The 22,043-nt window shown below is 44.1% G+C and overlaps 2 protein-coding genes across 3 annotated transcripts in view; one reads left to right on the forward strand and one right to left on the reverse strand.

Annotated features, from left to right (window-relative positions):
• The window catches only part of XKR8 (XK related 8), a 117,629-nt gene that overhangs the window by 56,659 nt on the left and 38,927 nt on the right, over nt 1-22,043 (forward strand). The gene's annotated exons all lie outside the window — the stretch shown is intronic.
• EYA3 (EYA transcriptional coactivator and phosphatase 3) overlaps nt 1-22,043 on the reverse strand; it is a 139,503-nt gene that overhangs the window by 40,638 nt on the left and 76,822 nt on the right. For both annotated transcript variants that reach the window (XM_084652449.1, XM_084652448.1), the window contains exon 6: nt 16,887-17,029. In XM_084652449.1, coding sequence (XP_084508575.1) covers nt 16,887-17,029 — 143 coding nt within the window. The remainder of the gene's footprint in view (nt 1-16,886; nt 17,030-22,043) is intronic.

The raw sequence follows: 22,043 nt of genomic DNA on the forward strand, positions 1-22,043 counted from the left end.
CGAGAACAGTTTGTCTGTTTGTCTGTGAGAAAGTCACATATAAAAAACAATATTGCTTTTATTTTGCAATAGCAAATTCCTGATTCTCGGGTTGGATTTGAGCTGCTGAGATAAAGCTAGCTGTAAAAAAACAGCTTAGAGACCAGCAAGGCTAGTTTCTAAACCTTTCAATGGAAAATTCTTTGATCCAACAATAGGAGCTATTGCAATGCTGACACCAAGGAGCCACTCATCACTCTCTGGGACTTGGACTGCTACAAAGTGTTCTCAGTAGCCCAGACTGCTACTCAGTAAGATAATGATCCAGCACTCATTTAGTCAATGGCAGTCCTTCCATTGGCTTCAGTGGACACTTGGTGGCTCCTACAGCATTAAAGGGACACTCAACTTCCTATCTAGTACTTAATTTTTATATTTTTTTTTAAGTAGCATCAGATTCTGCATCTGCCCCTGAATCTCCTGCTGATTCATGTGGTTTTACAATTACACTTGACTATTTGTTTTTAAAAAAATCTTTCCCTTGCTTCTGTGCAAAAACTGACACAAATGGGAAAATGACTGACTGCCTTCAGGGGAAAACAGTGAATTGACTGTATAGGCAGGGCTCACAAATGCCCAAAGTAAACAAACTGCAAACAGAGGAGAATAAGCTTTTCCTCAAATCTCTTACAATTCCAGTGATCTTAAGCAATATCCGTAACAACAGTGGCACACATATAGTATGACTTCTCAATCCATGTGCCCCTTTAAGGCTCTGCCTACTGCACTCAGGCTGGAACTGAATCAGCAAGAGCAACATCTCAACAAGGCAGCCTAGTCTGGAGCAGGGTTCTGCAGACTCGTCAAGCTCCTGATTTCAGCTGCTTTCTGAACTAATTCCAACATCAGCAAAAACAAAAAAATGTGGAAATGGCAGAAGTGCTAAATGACTTTTTTGTTTCACTTTTCACCAAAAAGGTTAGTAGCGACTGGATATCTAACGTAGTGAATGCCAGTGAAAATGAGGTAAGATCAGAAGCTAAAATAGGGAAAGAACAAGTGTAACAATGCTGCCTCTGGCAGGACACTACTGAGAGTATCAATTCAGGACAAATTGCTTAGAGCAGGGCAGTTACAGCCCAAGGCTGGGTTTCCTTTACCATTAAGGCACACCAAACCAGCCAAACAGAGAGGACTTCAGTCTCACCCCCTGGCTAATCATAAGTCATATAAACAATTCCCTTAGACACCCCAGTTTCCCAGTACCACCACCAGTGCCACTCATTATGGGGACAAATGGTTATGAAAACCAATACCCCAGTAAAAGAAAAAAGGTTCTCTCAATCCCAAAGGACCAAGCCCCAGACCCAGGTCAATATACAAGTCAGATCTTACCCACAAATCATGCTGTTGCCAGTCCTTTAGAATCTAAAATCTAAAGGTTTATTCATAAAAAGAAAAATATAGATGAGAGCTAAAATTGGTTAAATGGAATCAATTACATACAGGTAATGGCAAAGTTCTTGGTTCAGGCTTCAAGCAGCGATGGAATAAACTTCAGGCTCAAATCAAGTCTCTGGAGTACCTCCACAGCTTGGATGGGTCATTCAGTCCTTTGTTCATAGCTTCAGTTTGTAGCAAGGTTCCTCCAGAGGTAAGAAGCAGGATTGAAGACTAGATGGAGGGGCTCCCAGGGCCTTCTATATTCTCTGCCATATGGAAGGACACCCCTTTGTTCTTACTGTGGAAAATCACAGCAGCAAGCTGGAGTCTGGAATCACATGGGCAAGTCACATGTCCATGCATGACTCAGTTTTCTTACGGGGGGGAACAGCCATTGCTCACATGCTACCTTGAACGTTCCCAGTAAGACTTCTCATGTGGTTTGGAGTCTCCCAAGGTCCATTGTCAGTTAAGTGTTTCTTGATTGGGCACTTAATCTGCAAATTCTGTTCTCAAGAAGCTGACCAAATGCTTCACTAATGCTACTCAAACACATTGAGATACAAATACATAGCCAATATTCATAACTTCAACTACAAAATGATACACATATACAGATAGCATAATCATAACCTTTTTATAGACATCTCACACGACAACCTTTGTACAGTATTTGCTGCAAATATATAACAGTGGTTGCAACAATGATCTATACGGTCACAGTTTATGTCAATAACATCACAAGTAGTTAAAAATTACTTAGACAAGTTAGATGTATTCAGGTCACCAGGGCCTGATGAAATACATCCTAGAATACTCAAGATACCGACTGAGGAGATATCTAAGCCACTAGCAATTATTTTTGAAAAGTTATGGAAAACGGAAGAGATTCCAGAAGACTGGAAAAGGGCAAGCATAATGCCCATCTATAAAAAAGGGAATAAAAACAATCCAGGAAATTACAGACCAGTCAGTTTAACTTCTGTACCCAGAAAGATAATGGAGTAAATAATTAAGCAATCAATTTGCAAACATCTAGAAGATAATAAGGTGATAAGTAACAGGATGGATTTGCACAAGGGCCAAGTGGCTGAGATAGAACTGCTAAAGAGACTCTTCATTTTCTGAGAGCCTCTTCCACATTTTAACTGAGAAATTTTACAAGTAGGATTACTTTTATTTCTTTGTATTTAATTTCCAAGTTCTACTTGAAGGAAGAGGACAGAGGAAAGCAAAATAGTCTCATTTGTCTGGCTCAAGTGCAGATGTCAGCTTCTAGAAGTTTCCTTTACTTTTTTTTTTTTATTAAATAGCCTTCTTGTGCCAATGTTGGTGCATAGGGCAGAAGCCAGCTTTTTCCATTCCTCTATCATTTGCTGCTGCTTCCATTTGTTCTGTGGTGTTCAGATCAACTCTTTGGCCCTCCCTGCTAAGGGTTCTTCTTAAGGTTTCTTTTAGGCACCCTCATTTTCTCACAGCAGTTGGTTTCCACTTGACAGCTTCATGTGGGAGTCTGTGTGTTGGAGTACTGCAGAAAGGGATCGGGAGGTCTTAGTGGATCACAAGCTAAATACGAGTGAACAGTGAAACACTGGTGTAAAAAAAGCTAACGTCATTCTGGGATGTATTAGCAGGAGTGTTATAAGCAAGAAACAAGAAGCAATTCTTCCACTCTACTCCATGCTGATTGGGTGTCAACTGGAGTATTGTGTCCAGTTCTAGGCACCACATTTCAGGAAAGATGTGGACAAATCGGAAAAAGTCCAGAGAAGAGCAACAAAAATGATTAAAGGTCTAAAAATATGACCTATGAGGGAAGACTGAAACAAATGAAAAGGAGTACTTGTATTCAAGAATATAAAAGGATGTTACAAAAAGGAAGGAGAAAAATTGTTCTCTTTAACCTCTAAGGATAGGACAAGAAGTAATAGGTTTAAATTGCAGCAAGGGCGGTTTAGGTTGGACATTAGGAAAAACTTCCTGTCAGGGTGGTTAAGCACTGGAATAAATTGCCTAGGGAGGATGTGAAATCTCCGTCATTGGAGATCTTTAAGAACAGATTAGACAAACACCTGTCCTACAATTCTAGGATTATACATGCCCCAGATATGTCCAGCATTTCCTTCTGATTCTGATGGAAACAAGCTGCTGGCTGATTATTTCTCAGATCTTTTAACTGCTGAAGAAGTCTTTCCAATCAATGTCCAGAATCTTTCATAGGCACTTATTTTTTAAGGTGTCTAATTTTCTGTCTAATGTTTTAATAGACCTCCAGCTTTCGCAGCTGTATGTTCACACCAAAATTATGTTTGAACTGAAAATTCAGAGTTTTGTTCTGGTGACATATATATTTGATTTCCATACATTGTTGAGTTTAGTAAATGTTGTGGATGCCTTTCCTACCCTTGATGTCATTTCCTTCTTGAGGTCTCCATTGGCTAACATGGTGCTGCCCAGGTAGATGAACCATTCTACTTTCTTGATATTTCTGCCTTTTAATGTGATGTTAATGATTGACGTTTGGGTTTCAAGGATGTTTGTTTTAGCATAACTAACTTTAAGCCCAGCATGGTCTGCTTTTTTTGCCAGGTTGTCTGTCTTTGTAACTTTTCAGGGATGTTGTTCAGTAGCACAATATTATTAAACTTCAGTACTTCTAGGCATTTGCCACCTATTCATGCTGTGCTGGTATTTGTGTTGCTAATACACTTCATTATCCAGTATATGGTAATGCCAATCAAGAGTGCAGATAAAATGCAGCCCTGTTTCATGCCACTGTCCACACCGAACCACTCTGTTGCTCGGTTGTTCATCCTTACAGACCACTTCACATCTTTGTATGTGGCCTTGATGAATTTACGTAATACTGATGGAAACTGCACAGTAATGTGTGCATCCGTGAGAAGTCCATGACAGAACCTTCACAGCTCAGCTGGGTTTGAGTCATCACAGTGAAAGAAACTAGTTTTTAGAAGTAGGAAGTAGTGTATTGTGCCAATTTGATATAATTCAAAGATGGCTGAACAGAACTGGCTCAAATTTGCCAAAGAAAACCCTTCATTTTTGGGCTGAGACCATACATGAAAAGAGGGGTTCAGAAGGAAACTCCTTTTTCAACCCTAACTACAGTACTCACTAAGCACAACTGCTATAAAAATACCTACATATGTTAATGTGATGTAACATATCATCTTACAAAGCCATTCTCATTATTGTTATAGACAGCAGGATAATGCCAAACTCAAAATCATAGACTCATAAAATATCAGTGTTGGAAGGGACCTCAGAAGGTCATCTAGTCCAACCCCCTGCTCAAAGCAGGACCAATCCCCAACTAAATTATCCCAGCCAGGGCTTTGTCAAGCCTGACCTTAAAAACCTCAAAGGAAGGAGATTCCACCACCGCCCCAGGTAAAGCATTCCAGTGCTTCACCACCCTCCTAGTGAAATAGTTTTTCCTAATATCCAACCTAAACCTCCCCCACTGCAATTGGAGACCATTAGTCCTTGTTCTGTCATCTGCCACCACTGAGAACAGTCTAGATCCATCCTCTTTGGAACCCCTGTCATAAATATAAAGAGAAGGATAAACACTTTTAAAATCCCTCCTGGCCAGAGGAAAAATCCTCTCACCTGTAAAGGGTTAAGAAGCTAGGATAACCTCGCTGGCACCTGACCACAATGACCAATGAGACAAGATACTTTAAAAAGCTGGGAGGAGGGAGAAAAACAAAGGGTCTGTGTCTGTCTGTGTGATGCTTTTGCAGGGACAGAACAGGAATGGAGTCTTAGAACTTAGTAAGTAATCTAGCTAGATATGCGTTAGATTATGATTTCTTTAAATGGCTGAGAAATTATGCTGTGCTGAATAGAATGGATATTCCTGTCTGTGTGTCTTTTTGTAACTTAAGGTTTTGCCGAGAGGGATTCTCTATGTTTTGAATCTAATTACCCTGTAAGGTATTTACCATCCTGATTTTACAGAGGTGATTTTTTTTTTTACTTTTTACTTCTATTAAAATCCTTCTTTTCAGAAACTGAATGCTTTTTCATTGTTCTTAAGATCCAAGGGTTTGGGTCTGTGGTCACCTATGCAAATTGGTGAGGATTTTTACCAAACCTTCCCCAGGAAGTGGGGTGCAAGGGTTGGGAGGATTTTTGGGGGGAAAGATGTTTCCAAACGCTTTCCTAATAAATAAACCCAGATAAACGTTTGGTGGTGGCAGTGGAAGTCCAAGGGCAAAGGGTAAAATAGTTTGTACCTTGGGGAAGTTTTAACCTAAGCTGGTAAAAGTAAGCTTAGGAGGTTTTCATGCAGGTCCCCACATCTGTACCCTAGAGTTCAGAGTGGGGAAGGAACCTTGACATGGTGGCAGAGCGGTGGAATTAACTTGAAATCATTTTGAGATCAATCTGAGATTTTTTGAACCAGAAAAACAGATTTTAAAAGGAAATTTTTAAAATCCTTTGGGCTGCTAGAAAGCAGGTCTCCAACTGGAAATAGTTGCAAGTTTTTTTTGCTTTGCTTTGGGGCCAGAGCAGAGACAAAAGGGAATTATCTTTTGTGAATTGCAATTTTCTCTACCTAAAGGCAGAGTAGTTAACCTCCTGCAGGGAAATTCACAAGTCTTCACAGACCTGAAGGTTTTTGGTTTTTTTTTACACCTAAAAGTAACTAGAGGGGTTTTCTGCCTATTTGCCTGGAGACAAAGGTGTTAGGGTTTTGGGGGGTTTTTTAAAATTTTTTTTATTGTTGTTTGTTGTTGGGTTTTTTTCTTTTTTTGGATTTTTCTGTTGGCTGACAATCACTATCAGAGAATATAGGTATCCTATTACAGCACAACAAAATTTTACAAGCCAAGTTTTGTTTGTTTTATGTCTAACCCTCGGGTGTAAAGTTAGTTAAAAACAGAGAGGTAAAGATGACAGACACCAAGGCACTACACAAATTGGAGTTAGCCAAACTGGAGGCAGTGAAAGAAGCCGAAAAAGCCCTAGAAGCTGCTCACAGGAGAGCAATGGAGGCAAAGGACAAAGAAAGGGAGGCAGTGAAAGAGGCAGAACACCACCAAGTGGCTGCTCACAGAACAGCTATGGAGGCAAAGGCCAAAGAACTGGAGGAGAAGGAAAAAGAGAGAAAGCATGTGGAGGAAGAGAAAGAAAAAGAGAGGAAGCATGAACTGGAGATGGAGAAGGCAAGGGCTCAGCAGAATATACCAACAAACCCTAGCAATCCTTCTCCAGGTACCACTTCCCATCCCAGAAAGTTCCCCACCTACAAGGCAGGCGATGATACCGAGGCCTTCTTAGAAAACTTCGAAAGGGCCTGCCTTGGGTACAGCATCTCTACAGACCAATACATGGTAGAGCGGAGGCCGCAGCTCAGTGGACCCTTAGCTGAGGTGGCGGCTGAAATGCCTAAGGCACAAATGAACCAGTAAGAACTGTTTAAAACCAAGGCGAGAATCAGAATAGGGCTAACACCCGAGCATTCCCATCAGCGATTCAGAGCCCTAAGGTGGAAATCAGACATCTCATTTACCCGACATGCCTACCACACTGTGAAACATTGGGATGCCTGGATATCAGGAGCAAGTGTTGAATCTCCAGTAGATTTGCCCTTCCTAATGCAAATGGAACAGTTCTTAGAGGGTGTTCCTGAGGAAATAGAAAGATACATCCTAGATGGGAAACCCAAAACTGTAATCGAGGCGGGGGAGATTGGAGCCAAATGGGTGGAGGTGGCAGAGAAGAAAAGAACTGGTCGCAGTTGGAGCAGATACCAGAAGAGACAACCTCAGACCACACCCTATTACCGGGGGCTGCCCAAGGCTCCACCTACCCCCCAAGGAACCCTCCAGCCACCTTATCGTCCCACCACACCGTTCTCCAGCAACCCACCTCGCCCCAGTGACCCGTCAGCTGGACGATGTTTTAAATGTAACGAGCCGGGGCATGTAAAGGCCAACTACCCCAAGAACCCCCTGCGCCCCTTTCAGGTAGTTGAAAGCAGCTATCAAATCCCCCTTCACTCTTCTCTTCCGCAGACTAAACAATCCCAGTTCCCTCAGCCTCTCTTCAAAAGTCATGTGTTACAGTCCCCTAATCATTTTTGTTGCCCTCCCCTGGACGCTTTCCAATTTTTTCACATCCTTCTTGTAGTGTGGGGCCCAAAACTGGACAACATACTCCAGATGAGGCCTCACCAATGTCGAATAGAAGGGAACGATCACGTCCCTCGATCTGCTGGCAATGCCCCTACTTATACAGCCCAAAATGCCATTGGCCTTCTTGGCAACAAGGGCATACTGTTGACTCATATCCAGCTTCTCGTCCACTGTAACCCCTAGGTCCTTTTCCGCAGAACTGCTGCCTAGCCATTCGGTCCCTAGTCTGTAGTGGTGCATGGGATTCTTCCGTCCTAAGTGCAGGACTCTGCACTTGTCCTTGTTGAACCTCATCAGATTTCTTTTGGCTCAATCCTCCAATTTGTCTAGGTCCCTCTGGATCCTATCCCTACCCTCCAGCGTATCTATCTCTCCTCCCAGTTTAGTGTCATCTGCAAACTTGCTGAGGGTGCAATCCACACCATCCTCCAGATCATTAATGAAGATATTGAAGAAAACTGGCACCAGGACCGACCCTTGGGGCACTCCGCTTGATACCGGCTGCCAACTAGACATTAAGCCATTGATCACTACCCGTCGAGCCCGACAATCTAGCCAGCTTTCTATCCACCTTATAGTCCATTCATCCAGCCCATACTTCTTTAACTTGCTGACAAGAATACTGTGGGAGACCACACCAAAAGCTTTGCTAAAGTCAAGGAATAACATGTCCACCGCTTTCCCCTCATCCACAGAGCCAGTTATCTCATCATAGAAGGCAATTAGTTTAGTCAGGCATGACTTGCCCTTGGTGAATCCATGCTGACTGTTCCTGATCACGTTCCTCTCCTCTAAGTGCTTCAGAATTGATTCCTTGAGGACCTGCTCCATGATTTTTCCAGGGACTGAGGTGAGGCTGACTGGCCAGTAATTCCCCGGATCCCCCTCCTTCCCTTTTTTAAAGATGGGCACTACATTTGCCTTTTTCCAGTCATCTGGGACTTCCCCCGATTGCCATGAGTTTTCAAAGATAATGGCCAATGGCTCTGCAATCACATCCGCCAACTGCTTTAGCACTCTCGGATGCAACGCATCCGACCCCATGGACTTGTGCTCATCCAGCTTTTCTAAATAGTCCTGAACCACTTCTTTCTCCACAGAGGGCTGGTCACCTCCTCCCCAAGCTGTGCTGCCCAGTGCAGTAGTCTGGGAGCTGACCATGTTCGTGAAGACAGAGGCAAAAAAAGCATTGAGTACATTAGCTTTTTCCACATCCTCTGTCACTAGGTTGCCTCCCTCATTCAGTAAGGGGCCCACACTTTCCTTGACTTTCTTCTTGTTGCTAACATAGCTGAAGAAACCCTTCTTGTTATTATTAACATCTCTTGCTAGCTGCAACTCCAAGTGTGATTTGGCCTTCCTGATTTCACTCCTGCATCACTGAGCAATATCTTTATACTGCTCCCTGGACATTTGTCCAAGCTTCCACTTCTTGTAAGATTCTTTTTTTGTATTTAAGATGAGCAAGGATTTCACTGTTAAGCTAAGCAGGTCGCCTGCCATATTTACTATTCTACCTACACATCGGGATGGTTTGTCCTTGTAATCTCAATAAGGATTCTTTAAAATACAGCCAGCTGTCCTGGACTCCTTTTCCCCTCATGTTATTCTCCCAGGGGATCCTGCCCATCAGATCCCTGAGGGAGTCAAAGTCTGCTTTTCTGAAGTCCAGGGTCCGTATTCTGCTGCTCTCCTTTCTTCCTTGTCTCAGGATCCTGAACTCGACCATCTCATGGTCACTGCCTCCCAGGTTCCCATCCACTTTAGTTTCCCCTACTAATTCTTCCCGCTTTGTGAGCAGCAGGTCAAGAAGAGCTCTGCCCCTAGTTGGTTCCTCCATCATTTGCACCAGGAAATTGTCCCCTACACTTTCCAAAAACTTCCTGGATTGTCTATGCACCGCTGTATTGCTCTCCCAGCAGATATCAGGGTGATTGAAGTCTCCCATGAGAACCAGGGCCTGCGATCTAGTAACTTCCGTGAGTTGCCGGAAAAAAGCCTCGTCCACCTCATCCCCCTGGTCCGGTGGTCTATAGCAGACTCCCACCACGACATCACCCTTGTTGCTCACACTTCTAAGCTTAATCCAGAGACTCTCAGGTTTTTCTGCAGTTTCACACCAGAGCTCTGAGCAGTCATACTGCTCCCTTATATACAGTGCAACTCCCCCACCTTTTCTGCCCTGCCTGTCCTTCCTGAACAGTTTATATCCATCCATGACAGTACTCCAGTCATGTGAGTTATCCCACCAAGTCTCTGATATTCCAATCACATCATAATTCCTTCACTGTACCAGGACTTCCAGTTCTCCCTGCTTGTTTCCCAGGCTTCTTGCATTTGTGTCTAGACATTCAAGATAACTCACTGATTGTCCTGCTTTCTCAGGATGAGGCAGGAGCCCTCCCCTCTTGCGCGCTCCTGCTCGTGCTTCCTCCCGGTATCCCACTTCCCCACTTACCTGAGGGCTTTGGTCTCCTTCCCCCGGTGAACCTAGTTTAAAGCCCTCCTCACTAGGTTAGCCAGTCTGCATGCGAAGATGCTATTCCCTCTCTTCGTTAGGTGGAGCCCATCTCTGCCTAGCACTCCTCCTTCTTGGAACACCATCCCATGGTCAACGAATCCAAAGCCTTCTCTCTGACACCACCTGCGTAGCCATTCATTGACTTCCACGATTCGACGGTCTCTACCCAGGCCTTTTCCTTCCACGGGGAGGATGGACGAGAAGACCACTTGCGCCTCAAACTCCTTTATCCTTCTTCCCAGAGCCACGTAGTCTACAGTGATCCACACAAGGTCATTCTTGGCAGTATCATTGGTGCCCACGTGGAGAAGTAGGAAGGGGTAGCGATCCGAGGGCTTGATGAGTCTCGGCAGTCTCTCCATCACATCGTGAATTCTAGCTCCTGGCAAGCAGCAGACTTCTCGGTTTTCCCAGTCGGGGCGGCAGACAGATGGCTCAGTCCCCCTGAGGATGGAGTCCCCAACCACCATCACCCTCCTCCTTCTCTTGGGAGCAGTGGTCGTGGAACTCCCTTCCCTACGACAGTGCATCTCATGCTTTCCAATCGGCGGAGTCTCCTTCTGCTCCCTTCCCTCAGATGTATCATCTAGTCCACTCTCCGCATTCGTACCTGTGGAGAGAACATAAAAACGGTTGCTTACCTGAATCTGCATTGCTCGTACATGGACGTTCTCCTTTCTTCTTCTGGAGGTCACGTGCTGCCAAATTTCTTCACCGTCCTTCTGTCCCCGCTGCGCAGCATGCTCTGAATCTTCAGAATGTTGTGCCAGTAGAAGCAAATCCTGATGTCTGGCCAGGAAATCTTCCGTTTCTCTTATGCAATGCAGGGTCGATACTTGTTTCTCCAGATCTTGAACCTTCTCTTCCAATATGGAAACCAGCTTTCACTTAAACCTCTTGGGCTGAAATTTTCCATGTTGGGTATCTACCTCAGATGGAATTTATTTATTTATGAAAGTTTCAGCAAAAGTGGTTTAGCTGTCCATTATGGGGAAGTACATAGACTCACAGGACTGGAAGGGATCTCGAGATGTCATCTCGTTCAGTCTCCTGCACTCACGGCAGGACTAAATATTATCTAGACCATTCCTGACAGGTATTTGTCTAAACTTGCTCTTAAAAATCTCCAATGATGGAGATTCCACAACCTCCCTAGGCAATTGATTCCAGTGCTTAACCACCCTGACATTTAGGAAGTTTTTCCTAATGTCCAAACTAAACTGCCCTTGCTCCAATTTAAGTCCATTGCTTCTTGTCCTGTCCTTTGGGGTTAAGGAGAACAATTTTTCTCCCTCCTCCTTGTAACAACCTTTTATATACTTGAAACTGTTATCATGTCCCCTCTCAGACTTCTCTTTTCCAGACTAAACAAACCCAATTTTTTCAATCTTCCCTCATAGGTCATGTTTTCTAGACCTCTAATAATTTTTGTTGCTCTTCTCTGGACTTTCTCCAATTTGTCCACATCTTTCCTGAAATGTGGTGCCCAGAACTGGACACAATACTCCAGGTGAGGCCTAATCAGCGCAGAGTAGAGTGGAAGAATTACTTCTCACGTCTTGCTTACAACACTCCTGCTAATACAGCCCAGAATGATGTTTGCTTTTTTTGCAACAGTGTTACACTGTTGACTCATATTTACCTTGTGGTCCACTATGATACCCTTCCTAGGCAGTCATTTCCCATTTTGTGTGTGTGCAACTGATTGTTCCTTCCTAAGTGGAGTACTTTGCATTTGTCCTTGTTGAATTTCATCCTATTTACTTCAGACCATTTCTCCAGATCATTTTGAATTATAATCCTATCCCCCAAAGCACTTGCAACCCCTCCCAGCTTGGTATTGTCCACAAACTTTATCAGTATACTCTCTATGCCATTATCTAAATCACCGATGAAGATATTGAGCAGAACTGGACCCCGAACTGATCCCTGTTGGACCCCACTCATTATGCCCTTCCAGCATGACTCTGAACCACTGATAACTACTCTCTGGGAATGGTATTCCCATCAGTTATGCACTCACCTCTTAGTAGCTCCATCTAGGTGGCATTTCCCTAGTTTGTTTATGAGAAGGTTATGCGAGACAATATCAAAAAGCTTTACTAAAGTCAAGATATACCACATCTACTACTTCCCCCCCATCCACAAGGCTTGTTACCCTGTCAAAGAAAGCGATCAGGCTGGTTTGACACAATTTGTTCTTGACAAATCCATGCTGTTACTTATCACCTTATTATCGTCTAGATGTTTGAAAATTCATTGCTTAATTATTTGCTCCATTATCTTTCTGGGTACAGAAGTTAAGCTGACTGGTCTGTAATTCCCTGTTTTGTCCTTATTTCCCTTTTCATAGATTGGCACTATATTTGCCCTTTTCCGGTCTTCTAGAATCTCTCCCGTCTTCCATGACTTTTCAAAGATAATCGCTAATGGTTGAGATATCTCCTCAGTCAGCTCCTTGAGTATTCTAGGATGCATTTCATCAGACACTGGTGACTTGAAGGCATCTAACTTGTCTAAGTAATTTTTAACTTGTTCTTTCCCTATTTTAGCCTCTGATCTTACCTCATTTTCACTGGCACTCAGTATGTTAGACGTTCAACCAGCATCAACCTTTTTGGTGAAAACCAAAACAAAAGTCATTAAGCACCTCTGCCATTTCCACATTTTCTGTTATTGTTTCCCCTCCTCCTACAATGCTCTCCTTAAAAAAATGTAATAACCACTTTACTGAGAAGCTCTAGTGCCATCACGCATTTGGGTCAGAAATGTATTTTTTCCCATCTGTCTGAAAATCTGCTCAAATTTAGCCAAGTTTACACATGCTTAGTAGAGTTCTGTTAGAGTCTACCAGAGTTATCCTCCATCCATCCACATGGAGTATGCTCAGTCCCCTAGCTCCTACCTGTTGACCAGACTCAGCATGTGCCATCCCCACAGAGTGAGATCATCCTGGGGCTGTTACTAAATTTGTTAAGACAATACATCTTTCAGTGCCGACCTCACATTTGGTTAAGGACAAAATTTTAAAAAATAGGAACCTACCATTAGGCTCCTAAATCCATACTCAGACAACTGGTCAGGTTTTAAATGGTGCTGAGAATACAAAGCTCCTACTAAAGGCTACTCCTGGGGGAATTCTGCACCAAAAAATTAAAAATTCTCTGCATTATATTTTAAAATTCTGCATATTTTGTCAAAATAACAATATAATTAAGCCAGTTTCAATTATTTTGATAATTTATTTCAAAATACCTGTCAGCAAACATGTCTGTAACAATACAGACAAAAAAAAGATTCGGGTATTGTTTTTTTTTTACAAATACATTCCTTACTAGGCACATTAATATAGAACTTCGAATAATTCATTCAAACTGCAAAACAGAAACTTATTTCCTCCACCCATAAGAAGCAATGCAAAGGTTTGAGGGAGTTAGTGTTAACAGAGAAACTGAGGGAGAGGAAAGGAGCCTGGAGTGAACCTGGTGGGTTATTGGGTGTGGGTGGGAGAGGTATGGAACAAATTTTTTCGGGGAGGAAGGGAGGGATTGCTAGGGAGTTGGGGAGCCTCCTCCATGCAGACCCTGGTTGACCCCAAGCCTCTCCCATTCAGTCAGGCACATCTGCCCCTATCCCCACATGGCTCTGCAGCCCTCCTCTCCCATCCCCTTGTGGCCTTGCACCCCCACTCTCATGCAGTCTCTGGCTCAATGCTGTCATCCCACTAGCTCCTGAGCCCATACCCCAGTCTATCCAGCTCACTAGCCATTCTGAACCCCAGGCTGTGGAGACACACACACACACACACACACCCCGCAACCCTGTGTGCCCCACTTTGTCTGTTCTAACCTGGCTCCACGGGCAGGGTGCTGGGATGAACTTCTACTCCTGGGGGAATCCTGTGCCACTGTGCACAATTTTTTTCCCCGCACAGAAAATACATTCTGCCCCAGAAGAGCTGCAGTTCTGTCTTTTGCCCACCCGAGGCTGCTCTGGTGCCAGAACAGCCCGTAACTGGCTGCATGCATGCTGCTGGCGGTTCTGACACCATAGCAGCCTCTGGTGGATGAAAGTCAGAACTGCAGCACTTCTCAGGCAGAATGTATTTTCTGTGGAAAAAAATTCTGTGGCCAGACATGAATTCTGCACATGCCCAGTAGCGCAGAATTCTCCAGAAGCATTAATAGCAATGGGAGCTGCAGGGCTCTTAGTGCTTTGGGAAATCAGACCAATTCTTTAGATGCCTAAATATGGACTTAGATTGAGTGTCTAAGTGCCATTGTTTAAAATCTTGGCCTAAACACTTTCACAAAAACAAACAAAAAAAACCCAACCAAATCCACACACTGTTAGGATAATCAATGAAACACATGTAGGAAGACAAGAGAACACACAGAGCAATGCATATTCTTCATGTTTCCAGTAAATGAACTATCAGTTCACAGGTCATCTATGGTAGCAACTGAATGAACCTCTAAACAAATGCTCAGATTAACACAAAACTATATGTGACTCAAACAACATCCTGAAATCACAGACCAGATACACAGCGAGGCAGACACACATGAACTCAAGACTATAGAGATTGACATTCTTGTTTCATTTTGCTCAGTACAGCGTGATTGTTCTATGTATTCCTACAGCGAACAGAGTGTTCACGAACAGTACATGTGAGTGAAGACCTAGATATCAAGAGAGCTGCAGCACTGTAAGTTTCTCTGTGCTGACCCCCCGCTTCACATGAAAGGAATCACCCCTTTGGGTGAAATGGGAATGCAGTCTCCACCATCCACACAGATCTCAGGATCTAACAAGATGGACACCGGGGGCCAAATGCAATGTAGGTACCCACTAGGGACTCTGCTGACACCACCAATTCAGTTGACCTCTTTCCATGAACATACCCAAAATGGTAATAAATCTTGGTCATTACTGACACAGACTTGGCTGAAAGTGCTGAAGCACAAAGTCCTCAAAGTCACCCAATTCCCCGCCTCCAAAGAGCCAGAATTTCTAACAGACACCCCCACACACATACATCACCGAAGACTCCTAGTTCTATAGCTTTCATCCAGCTAGTGTCATGAATCTGTCACTGCAGGTTTTTAAGAACAGGTTAGACACACACTTGTCAGGGATGAACTAGATAATACTTAGTCCTGCCTGAGCGCAAGGGGCTGGACTGGATGACCTCTCGAGGTCCCTTCTAGTACTACTATTCTATGATTCTATCAAAGGGCAAATATCTGAACACTAGTGCAGAAAAGAAGATGGTACGGAGGAGTCAGACCCTCAATATATAAGTAATTAGAAGAGGAATCATTCCCACTATCTTTTTTTTTTTTTAAACATGCCTATTTTGACCCCAAGAAACACCATCGTTCTCCGATTTCACAAATGAGATAACAAAGCTTGCACCATTTCAGCAGCCAGAGCTGGGGATAGAACCCAGGTCTCTAATAAAATTGAGCCAAATCTCTTCCACTTTGTGAATTTTTCAGAAGCAATATGGCAAATTGGACAGTGTTGCCAACTCTCTCAGGTTTACAGTGAGAGGCGCAATTTTGACCCCTACTGTAGGAGCTCTGGTGAGAGGAAGAGCATGTTACTCTCTGTCGACTAGCCCATACAAGGAGACGTGACATACACACATTTCAGTGGGTTACACAAGTATTGTAAGACAAGAGTGAGATGCTGGGCACCAGAATTGGTTAAACAGCATAGCGTCTCTTGGGGTCATCTGTGGGGACTGATCCCTGGACTGTGGATATAAAATCATGAGCCACTACCACTTAAGATGAAGAACTAGATCTCTTCAAATGGACGCAGCTGCAGAGTATTATGTGGTCCAGCTGCTAACGGGTGATAAAGCCATACTGTTTTCATGTAAGTTACGGAAGCAAACTGCCACCCACACACTAGAGAGGAGGCAGGGGGAGTTCAGAAATTGGAACACAGTCCAAAAGACAGGATTGATTTCTGTTTCTCTCATTACTTTTGCGGCAATCTTACGATTTCTTGGCGTCTGACTCATAATTTTTTTAATTTGGGGGTTCACAATATTAGAAAATGAGAAAATCCAAAGGAAAATTCAGTGGTACAATCACTCATGACACCCTGAAATGGCTAATGCAGAACTTAAATGTTACTGTAATGTAACCATCTGTTTCAGTGGCTTAATACATAACAGGAACTACGGAGCTAAATACTATTATTAGCTAAGTAATCTCAAAGACAGTGTAACATGCAGTGAAATGTGAGGTGAGGCAACAGGTCTTTTAATACAAGCCAATAGGCCAGTACTAATGTACCAGCAAAAAGGAAAGAAAGAGGATACCTAGTGCAGAGATGTTACACTGGGCAACACTGGAGAGGTGCTTTGTCCCATTTCACCTGGTACATAAATCAGCACTGAAGCAGTCAAGTAATAATTTGGGAAAACTGTAATCCCCAAGCATCAAACATCCCTGCAGTCAGCTTCCCAGTCCACCAGAATTAACAGAGTACATCAGATTTTTTACAAGATCTATTTAACACGACATTCCCACCACAGAGACAATGCACTTTAAACCTGAACAGCTGTCAACTAAACACATTATTCCCTCATTTCCAACTGTTCTATTATTGAAAGCCAAGCCTGCGGTCTTCTGTAAGTTCTTCCCTCTAAAATGCCTGGGAAGTTTGCTGGAAAAGCAATGGGCATGGGAAGTACAATTATATACATTGTTTGAAGAGAATTTAAAACCTTTAAAACAACTTTTCTGTTGACGTTTTACCAAAAGGAGGTAGTCCATAGGTCTGGGTTGTCTGTGGGTAGATGGCATAAGGTTGAGTCTGCTGTAGAGCTTGATACTGAGTCTGACCAGGATAAGGGGTCATCGTTTCGGATATAGGTACAGAAAGGATATGTGCATATGGCCTATAAAAAAAAGAATTAAAATGTTCATATTATGCAGCTCTCATCATGCACAAGAACATCCTGAAAGGGTGCTTTAGAAACATGTGCTAATTATAAATACAGAGACATTTGCTTTTTAAGGAACTCAGGAGGAGAATATACCAGCTGATAGACGCTCTTAGGCCTCATTTTCCGTGATGCCAAGCACCCACATCTCCAAATGAAGTCTTAAAGAGCTGTGGGTACCCAGCATTTCAGGGAAGTCAGGGTGCTTTCCCACAGTTTTAGTAGTTTCAGAAGAGTCTAAACGAGTTAGTGACAAGCTCCACCAGTTTCAGTAGGATTTGAGCACAGAGTTCCCTTAGAAATCCCAGCCAGTATCATTAATATCAATTAATCAAAGGGATATACAGTTACAAATGTTTAACTGTTAAAAAAGTAAAAAACGTTGCAAGCCAATTAAAGCCATCCCATCTGTTTGGCAACAAAGCAATGCCTTAGGACTTGTCCATACTACAATTTGTAAGTGCTTTAACACATTAACACACAACTGCAGCATGAGGCTCTGAGACTGCATGAAGGCAAATATGGGGAATTAAGATATCTAGAAATTATTGTGCAATGGGAGAAAACACTAAAATCTACAAGTATAGAAGAAGGCTGGGGCATCCTAAGACGAAAATCAAGGTGATGATGGCGATTTGTCTTAAAACAAGATAAAGAACAAGCAGATGACAATGTGGCTTGAAGCTCTGAGCTGAGGTTTAAAAAACTATACTGAAGTGACAGAGCAGGGAGCAACTGAACAAGACTAATCAATCAATAAAGGCATTCCAGTACCACAGTGAAAGGCACAGAATCTGGAAAGAATACCTGATAGGGAAAGAAAATAGCAGAATGAGCTAATAATAGCCAATAAGGTTAACAATATGAGAAGGGTTTTATAATAAAAACAACAAGGAGTCCTTGTGGCACCTTAGAGACTACCCAATTTATTTAGGCATAAGCTTTCGTGGGCTAGAACCCACTTCATCAGATGCATGGAGTGGAAAATACAGGAGCAGGTATCCAGGAAAAATAAACTAACATGAAAGTAAAGCCATTCATAAATGAGGAGGGTGAAATAGCAGTAACATCTCTTAAATGGCTTAATAAATGTTTTTTTAAAATCTAACTTCATCAAGAGAAATAAAGGAGATGTTTGGACAATTAGGAAGTAATGAAGACCTAATATTAATAAGAAGCAGGCAAGGGAACATTTAGGATTTCTGTGAGATCCATTTTTCTACAGTCCGGATGACACACATCCTAAGTTTGTAAGCTTACCAAACCATTATTTATGAAAAGTCATGGAGTACTGGGGAGGTACCAGAGGATGGCTGGCAGGGGAGAGAAGGCGGTATCAATCCTCAAAAAAGGAAAGACAAGTGATCCTAGAAATGACCAACAGGAAACTACATTCAACCGCTAATAAAACGGAACAAAATATGTAAAGTAAATGGTAAACATCTAGGCTGGGGTTTTCAAAGGAGGCTAAAAGGACCTCGAGTCCCAGTGACTAGGATTGGAATACCTAGCTCCCTTTTGAGAAAATGTTAAACAATGTATGAAGAGAACACTGGAGATGTAACATCTGATTATTCCCATTTCCTTTACATTTGATGCTGACAGCTCCTTTTCCCAGGTATGCAAGTGCCTAGATGTCATCAGTGCCTAAATAAAGAGGGACAGTTGACGCTAAATATTGGTGAGATGGAAGGCATGTTGATGGGAAGAGAGAAATATCTGTAGGAAGTAGCAAACACCATAACATCTTCCATCAAGGGCATCTATTCTCAAATCATCGAGATGATATGCAGCATAGTGCCCAGAGCCCCTGACTGAGATCAGGGCCCATTGTGCTAGGTGCTGTACATGTATACAGTAAAAAACAGTTGCTGCCTTGAAGAGCTTCCAATCTTAGACCCAGTCTTACAAACTCATGCAAATGGTTAATTTTACATAAGCGAAACCACAGATTTCAGCAAAATTTCTCACACGGCTAAAGTCAAGCATGTACATGTTTACGGAACAGGGGCTAAACCAACAAGACATACACCAGGTAGAAGAAAGGGAGTATTATCCCCATTTCACAGATGGAGAACTGAGGCAAAGATAAATTGAGTGACTTGCCGAGGGTCACACAGGAAATCTGTGGCAGAGTGAGGAACTGAACCCAGATCTTCTGAGTCCCACAGGGGCCTTCCTAGATACCTCACTGCTACCAGATATCCAGGTAACCACAGCTGGTAAAGATATCTTTTTTCATCTGTGGCAAATCAGATAGAGGAGGACCTGGCATTGTGATCTGTACACTCACCACCTTCAAGCTAGATACTACAATGCACTGCCACCTGGGAATGAAGGCTCAAGACTGAAAAGGCTCATTATGGTTCAGAAGGCAGCAGTTTGCCTGCCCATCAACATAAACTGCCAGGTGTTCTACTTTTGACCCTCACAACTGTCCTTACTTTTTCCTGTTGTCTCCTGTAATTATTTGAGTCCCAGGCTCAGTGGATCCTCGCCATAGGCTGGGGGAGAGCCCTTTAGCCATAGGCGGGCTTGCACCTGCCCACCTCCTAGAAACCAATAGGAGGACACTCTTGCTGGCATGGAGCTGCTACTACTGGGCCCAGAGCACCCGCTTCAGCTTCGTCTGGGCCGGATTCCCGCCCCCCCAACCTCACCAGCTGGTGCTCTCCCTGGGCTACTGTTGCTCCTTGGGAGACCCTGCTGGCCTGCTCCCCAGAGGGGGAGTGAGGACCTCGCCACTGTTTTGCTACCACCTGTGGGGTCCCTCCTGCCTGTCTGCTGGTTGCTGCTGTCTGAAAGCCTGCTGCTGCCTTGGGGAAGAAGAGGAGGACCTTTGCTGCTGGGAGAGCTCGCAGGACCACTGCAGGACACTGTGGAGGGGGCTTACTGCAGGACTGAGCGACTTTTTCCATCTTTGCTCTTGTGGTGGTGGTAGTTACTGTTGCTGTGGGGTGCAGGGGGAGCAGCGCAGAGCCCTCCCCCGGTCCATCTTTCTCCCCTCAATCACCACCACCACTCCTGCCCCCTCTATCACCCCCCCACCTACCACCTGGACCTGTTCCTCACCCCTCCGCTCAGCCGCTTGCCTTGCCCCTTTTTTCCACCATTTGGGACTGCAGCAGCACCAAGCAAGGCCAGTGCTATGCAAGTACACGTGGGCACAAATGTCTTTCCCCTCCCTTTGGACTTGCCCTCCCCTCCTCTGCTACTTTCAGCTGGTGCATCTCCCAACCCTCTGCTTTGCCCACCGGCCTTCCCACAGCAGTTTGCCCTCTTTCCCCTTGCTGCCCATATTTGCCCCCACTCCCGCTCAGATCTCACAGCAGTGGTTCTGCTTGTTTGCCTGCCCCGCTCCAGTCCCTGGGAGTTTGCCTGCCCCGCCCTGGCCCCTGCAGTTTTCCTGCCCTGGCCTGCTTCCAGCCCGTTCCTTTCTCCATTGCCCTCCCCTCCCATCCCCTCCCCCATCGTCCAGTCCCCTCGTTAAGTGTGCCCAGGTCCCACCCCTACGGGCTTGTGCCCCTTCCCCTTTTATGTTGAGCTCCTTTGTTCACTGCACCCCCCAATGATATTATAGTCCTTCCCCTTCCCAGTGCAGCAGGAGGCACCGGTATTTCCAACATGTGTTGGTAATTGCGCCCCTTCCCCTCCCCTGCCTTGACTGGTGTCCCTGAGATCCCCCCACCCATCCCCCTTGGCGCCCTCCTCCCCTACTTGCAGCCAATTGTGGAGGAGTAGTTGGCCTTTTCTCCTCCCCTTTTCTCTCCTTTCCCCCCCTCTTTCTGGTGTGCGTCCCTGTCCCTTCTGAGAATGGCATGGGAAATAGCGGATGAGGACCCCGGGTTGACCCTGCTGCCCCCTATCAACCTCTTCCCCCATCCATCCCAAAAATAACAAACTACCAGGAACATATCAACCCAGTGTTCCAGACACAGCACTGTTTCCCCAAACACCCGGTCAAACTCAGAGCCCCAGTCCTGATGTTCACCTCCCTTACTCCAGAGCCCTACACCATGACAATTTCACTCCTCAGGGACAAGGGAACTGTCAAGAATAATTCAGGGTGCTAAAAGGAGCAGAACTAGAAGCAATAGAATAAAATTAAGGGAAGGAACAATAAAGCTGAATATGAGAGGACACATCCAGTTACTGTTAGACTGTGAAACAGACTCCAAAGGGAAGTGGGGGAAGCTCATTCACTTGGAATATTTATGACTAGAGAAAACAAAGCACGGGAGACAACAGGGAACCCTTCCACACTCATCTACGTGAATTAGATCATGGGTACAATTTTCAAAAGGACCTAAGTGACACAGGAGCCTAAATCCCACTGAAAGTCAGTGGGGTTTGGGCTCCTAGATCAGTTAGATTCATTTGGAAATTTTAGCCCTTTCCTTTTTCTCTCTCTCCAGTGTGTCTGGATTTTATACATAAGGAAACGATTTTATACATAAGGAAACGATTTCATTTTCACTCATGTCCAGTTTGTTTATTCACTGACTACCTTGGGCTTGAGTCTATAATACATTATGTTCTCAGTCATTGCTAAGGTATCATGTCACTTAGTAATCACTAAAGGCCCAATCCAACCCCCACTGAAACCAATGGCAGTCTTTCCATTGGCTTCACCGTGTGCTGGTCTGGGTCACATATGCAGCAATGCTAATTTGTTGTCTCTAAATATACCATTCTGCAATGTGAAATGTTCTACTAAATGCAGGTTGAGATGGTAGGAGGGGAAGGTTAATATAAGAATGGACATAGTGGATCAGACCAATGTTCCGTCTAGCCCAGTATCCCGTCTTTCAGCAGTGGCCGACGCCAGATACTTCAGAGGGAATGAACAGAACAGGGCAATTATCGAGTGATTCAACCCTTGTTGTCCACTCCCAGGTTCTGCAATCAGAGACTAAGGACACCCAGAACATGGGATTGCATCCCTGACCATCTTGGCTAATTAATTGCC

Source organism: Lepidochelys olivacea (genome assembly GCF_965140295.1).
Source record: "Lepidochelys olivacea isolate rLepOli2 genome assembly, chromosome: 19".
Lineage (NCBI taxonomy): Eukaryota > Metazoa > Chordata > Testudines > Cheloniidae > Lepidochelys > Lepidochelys olivacea.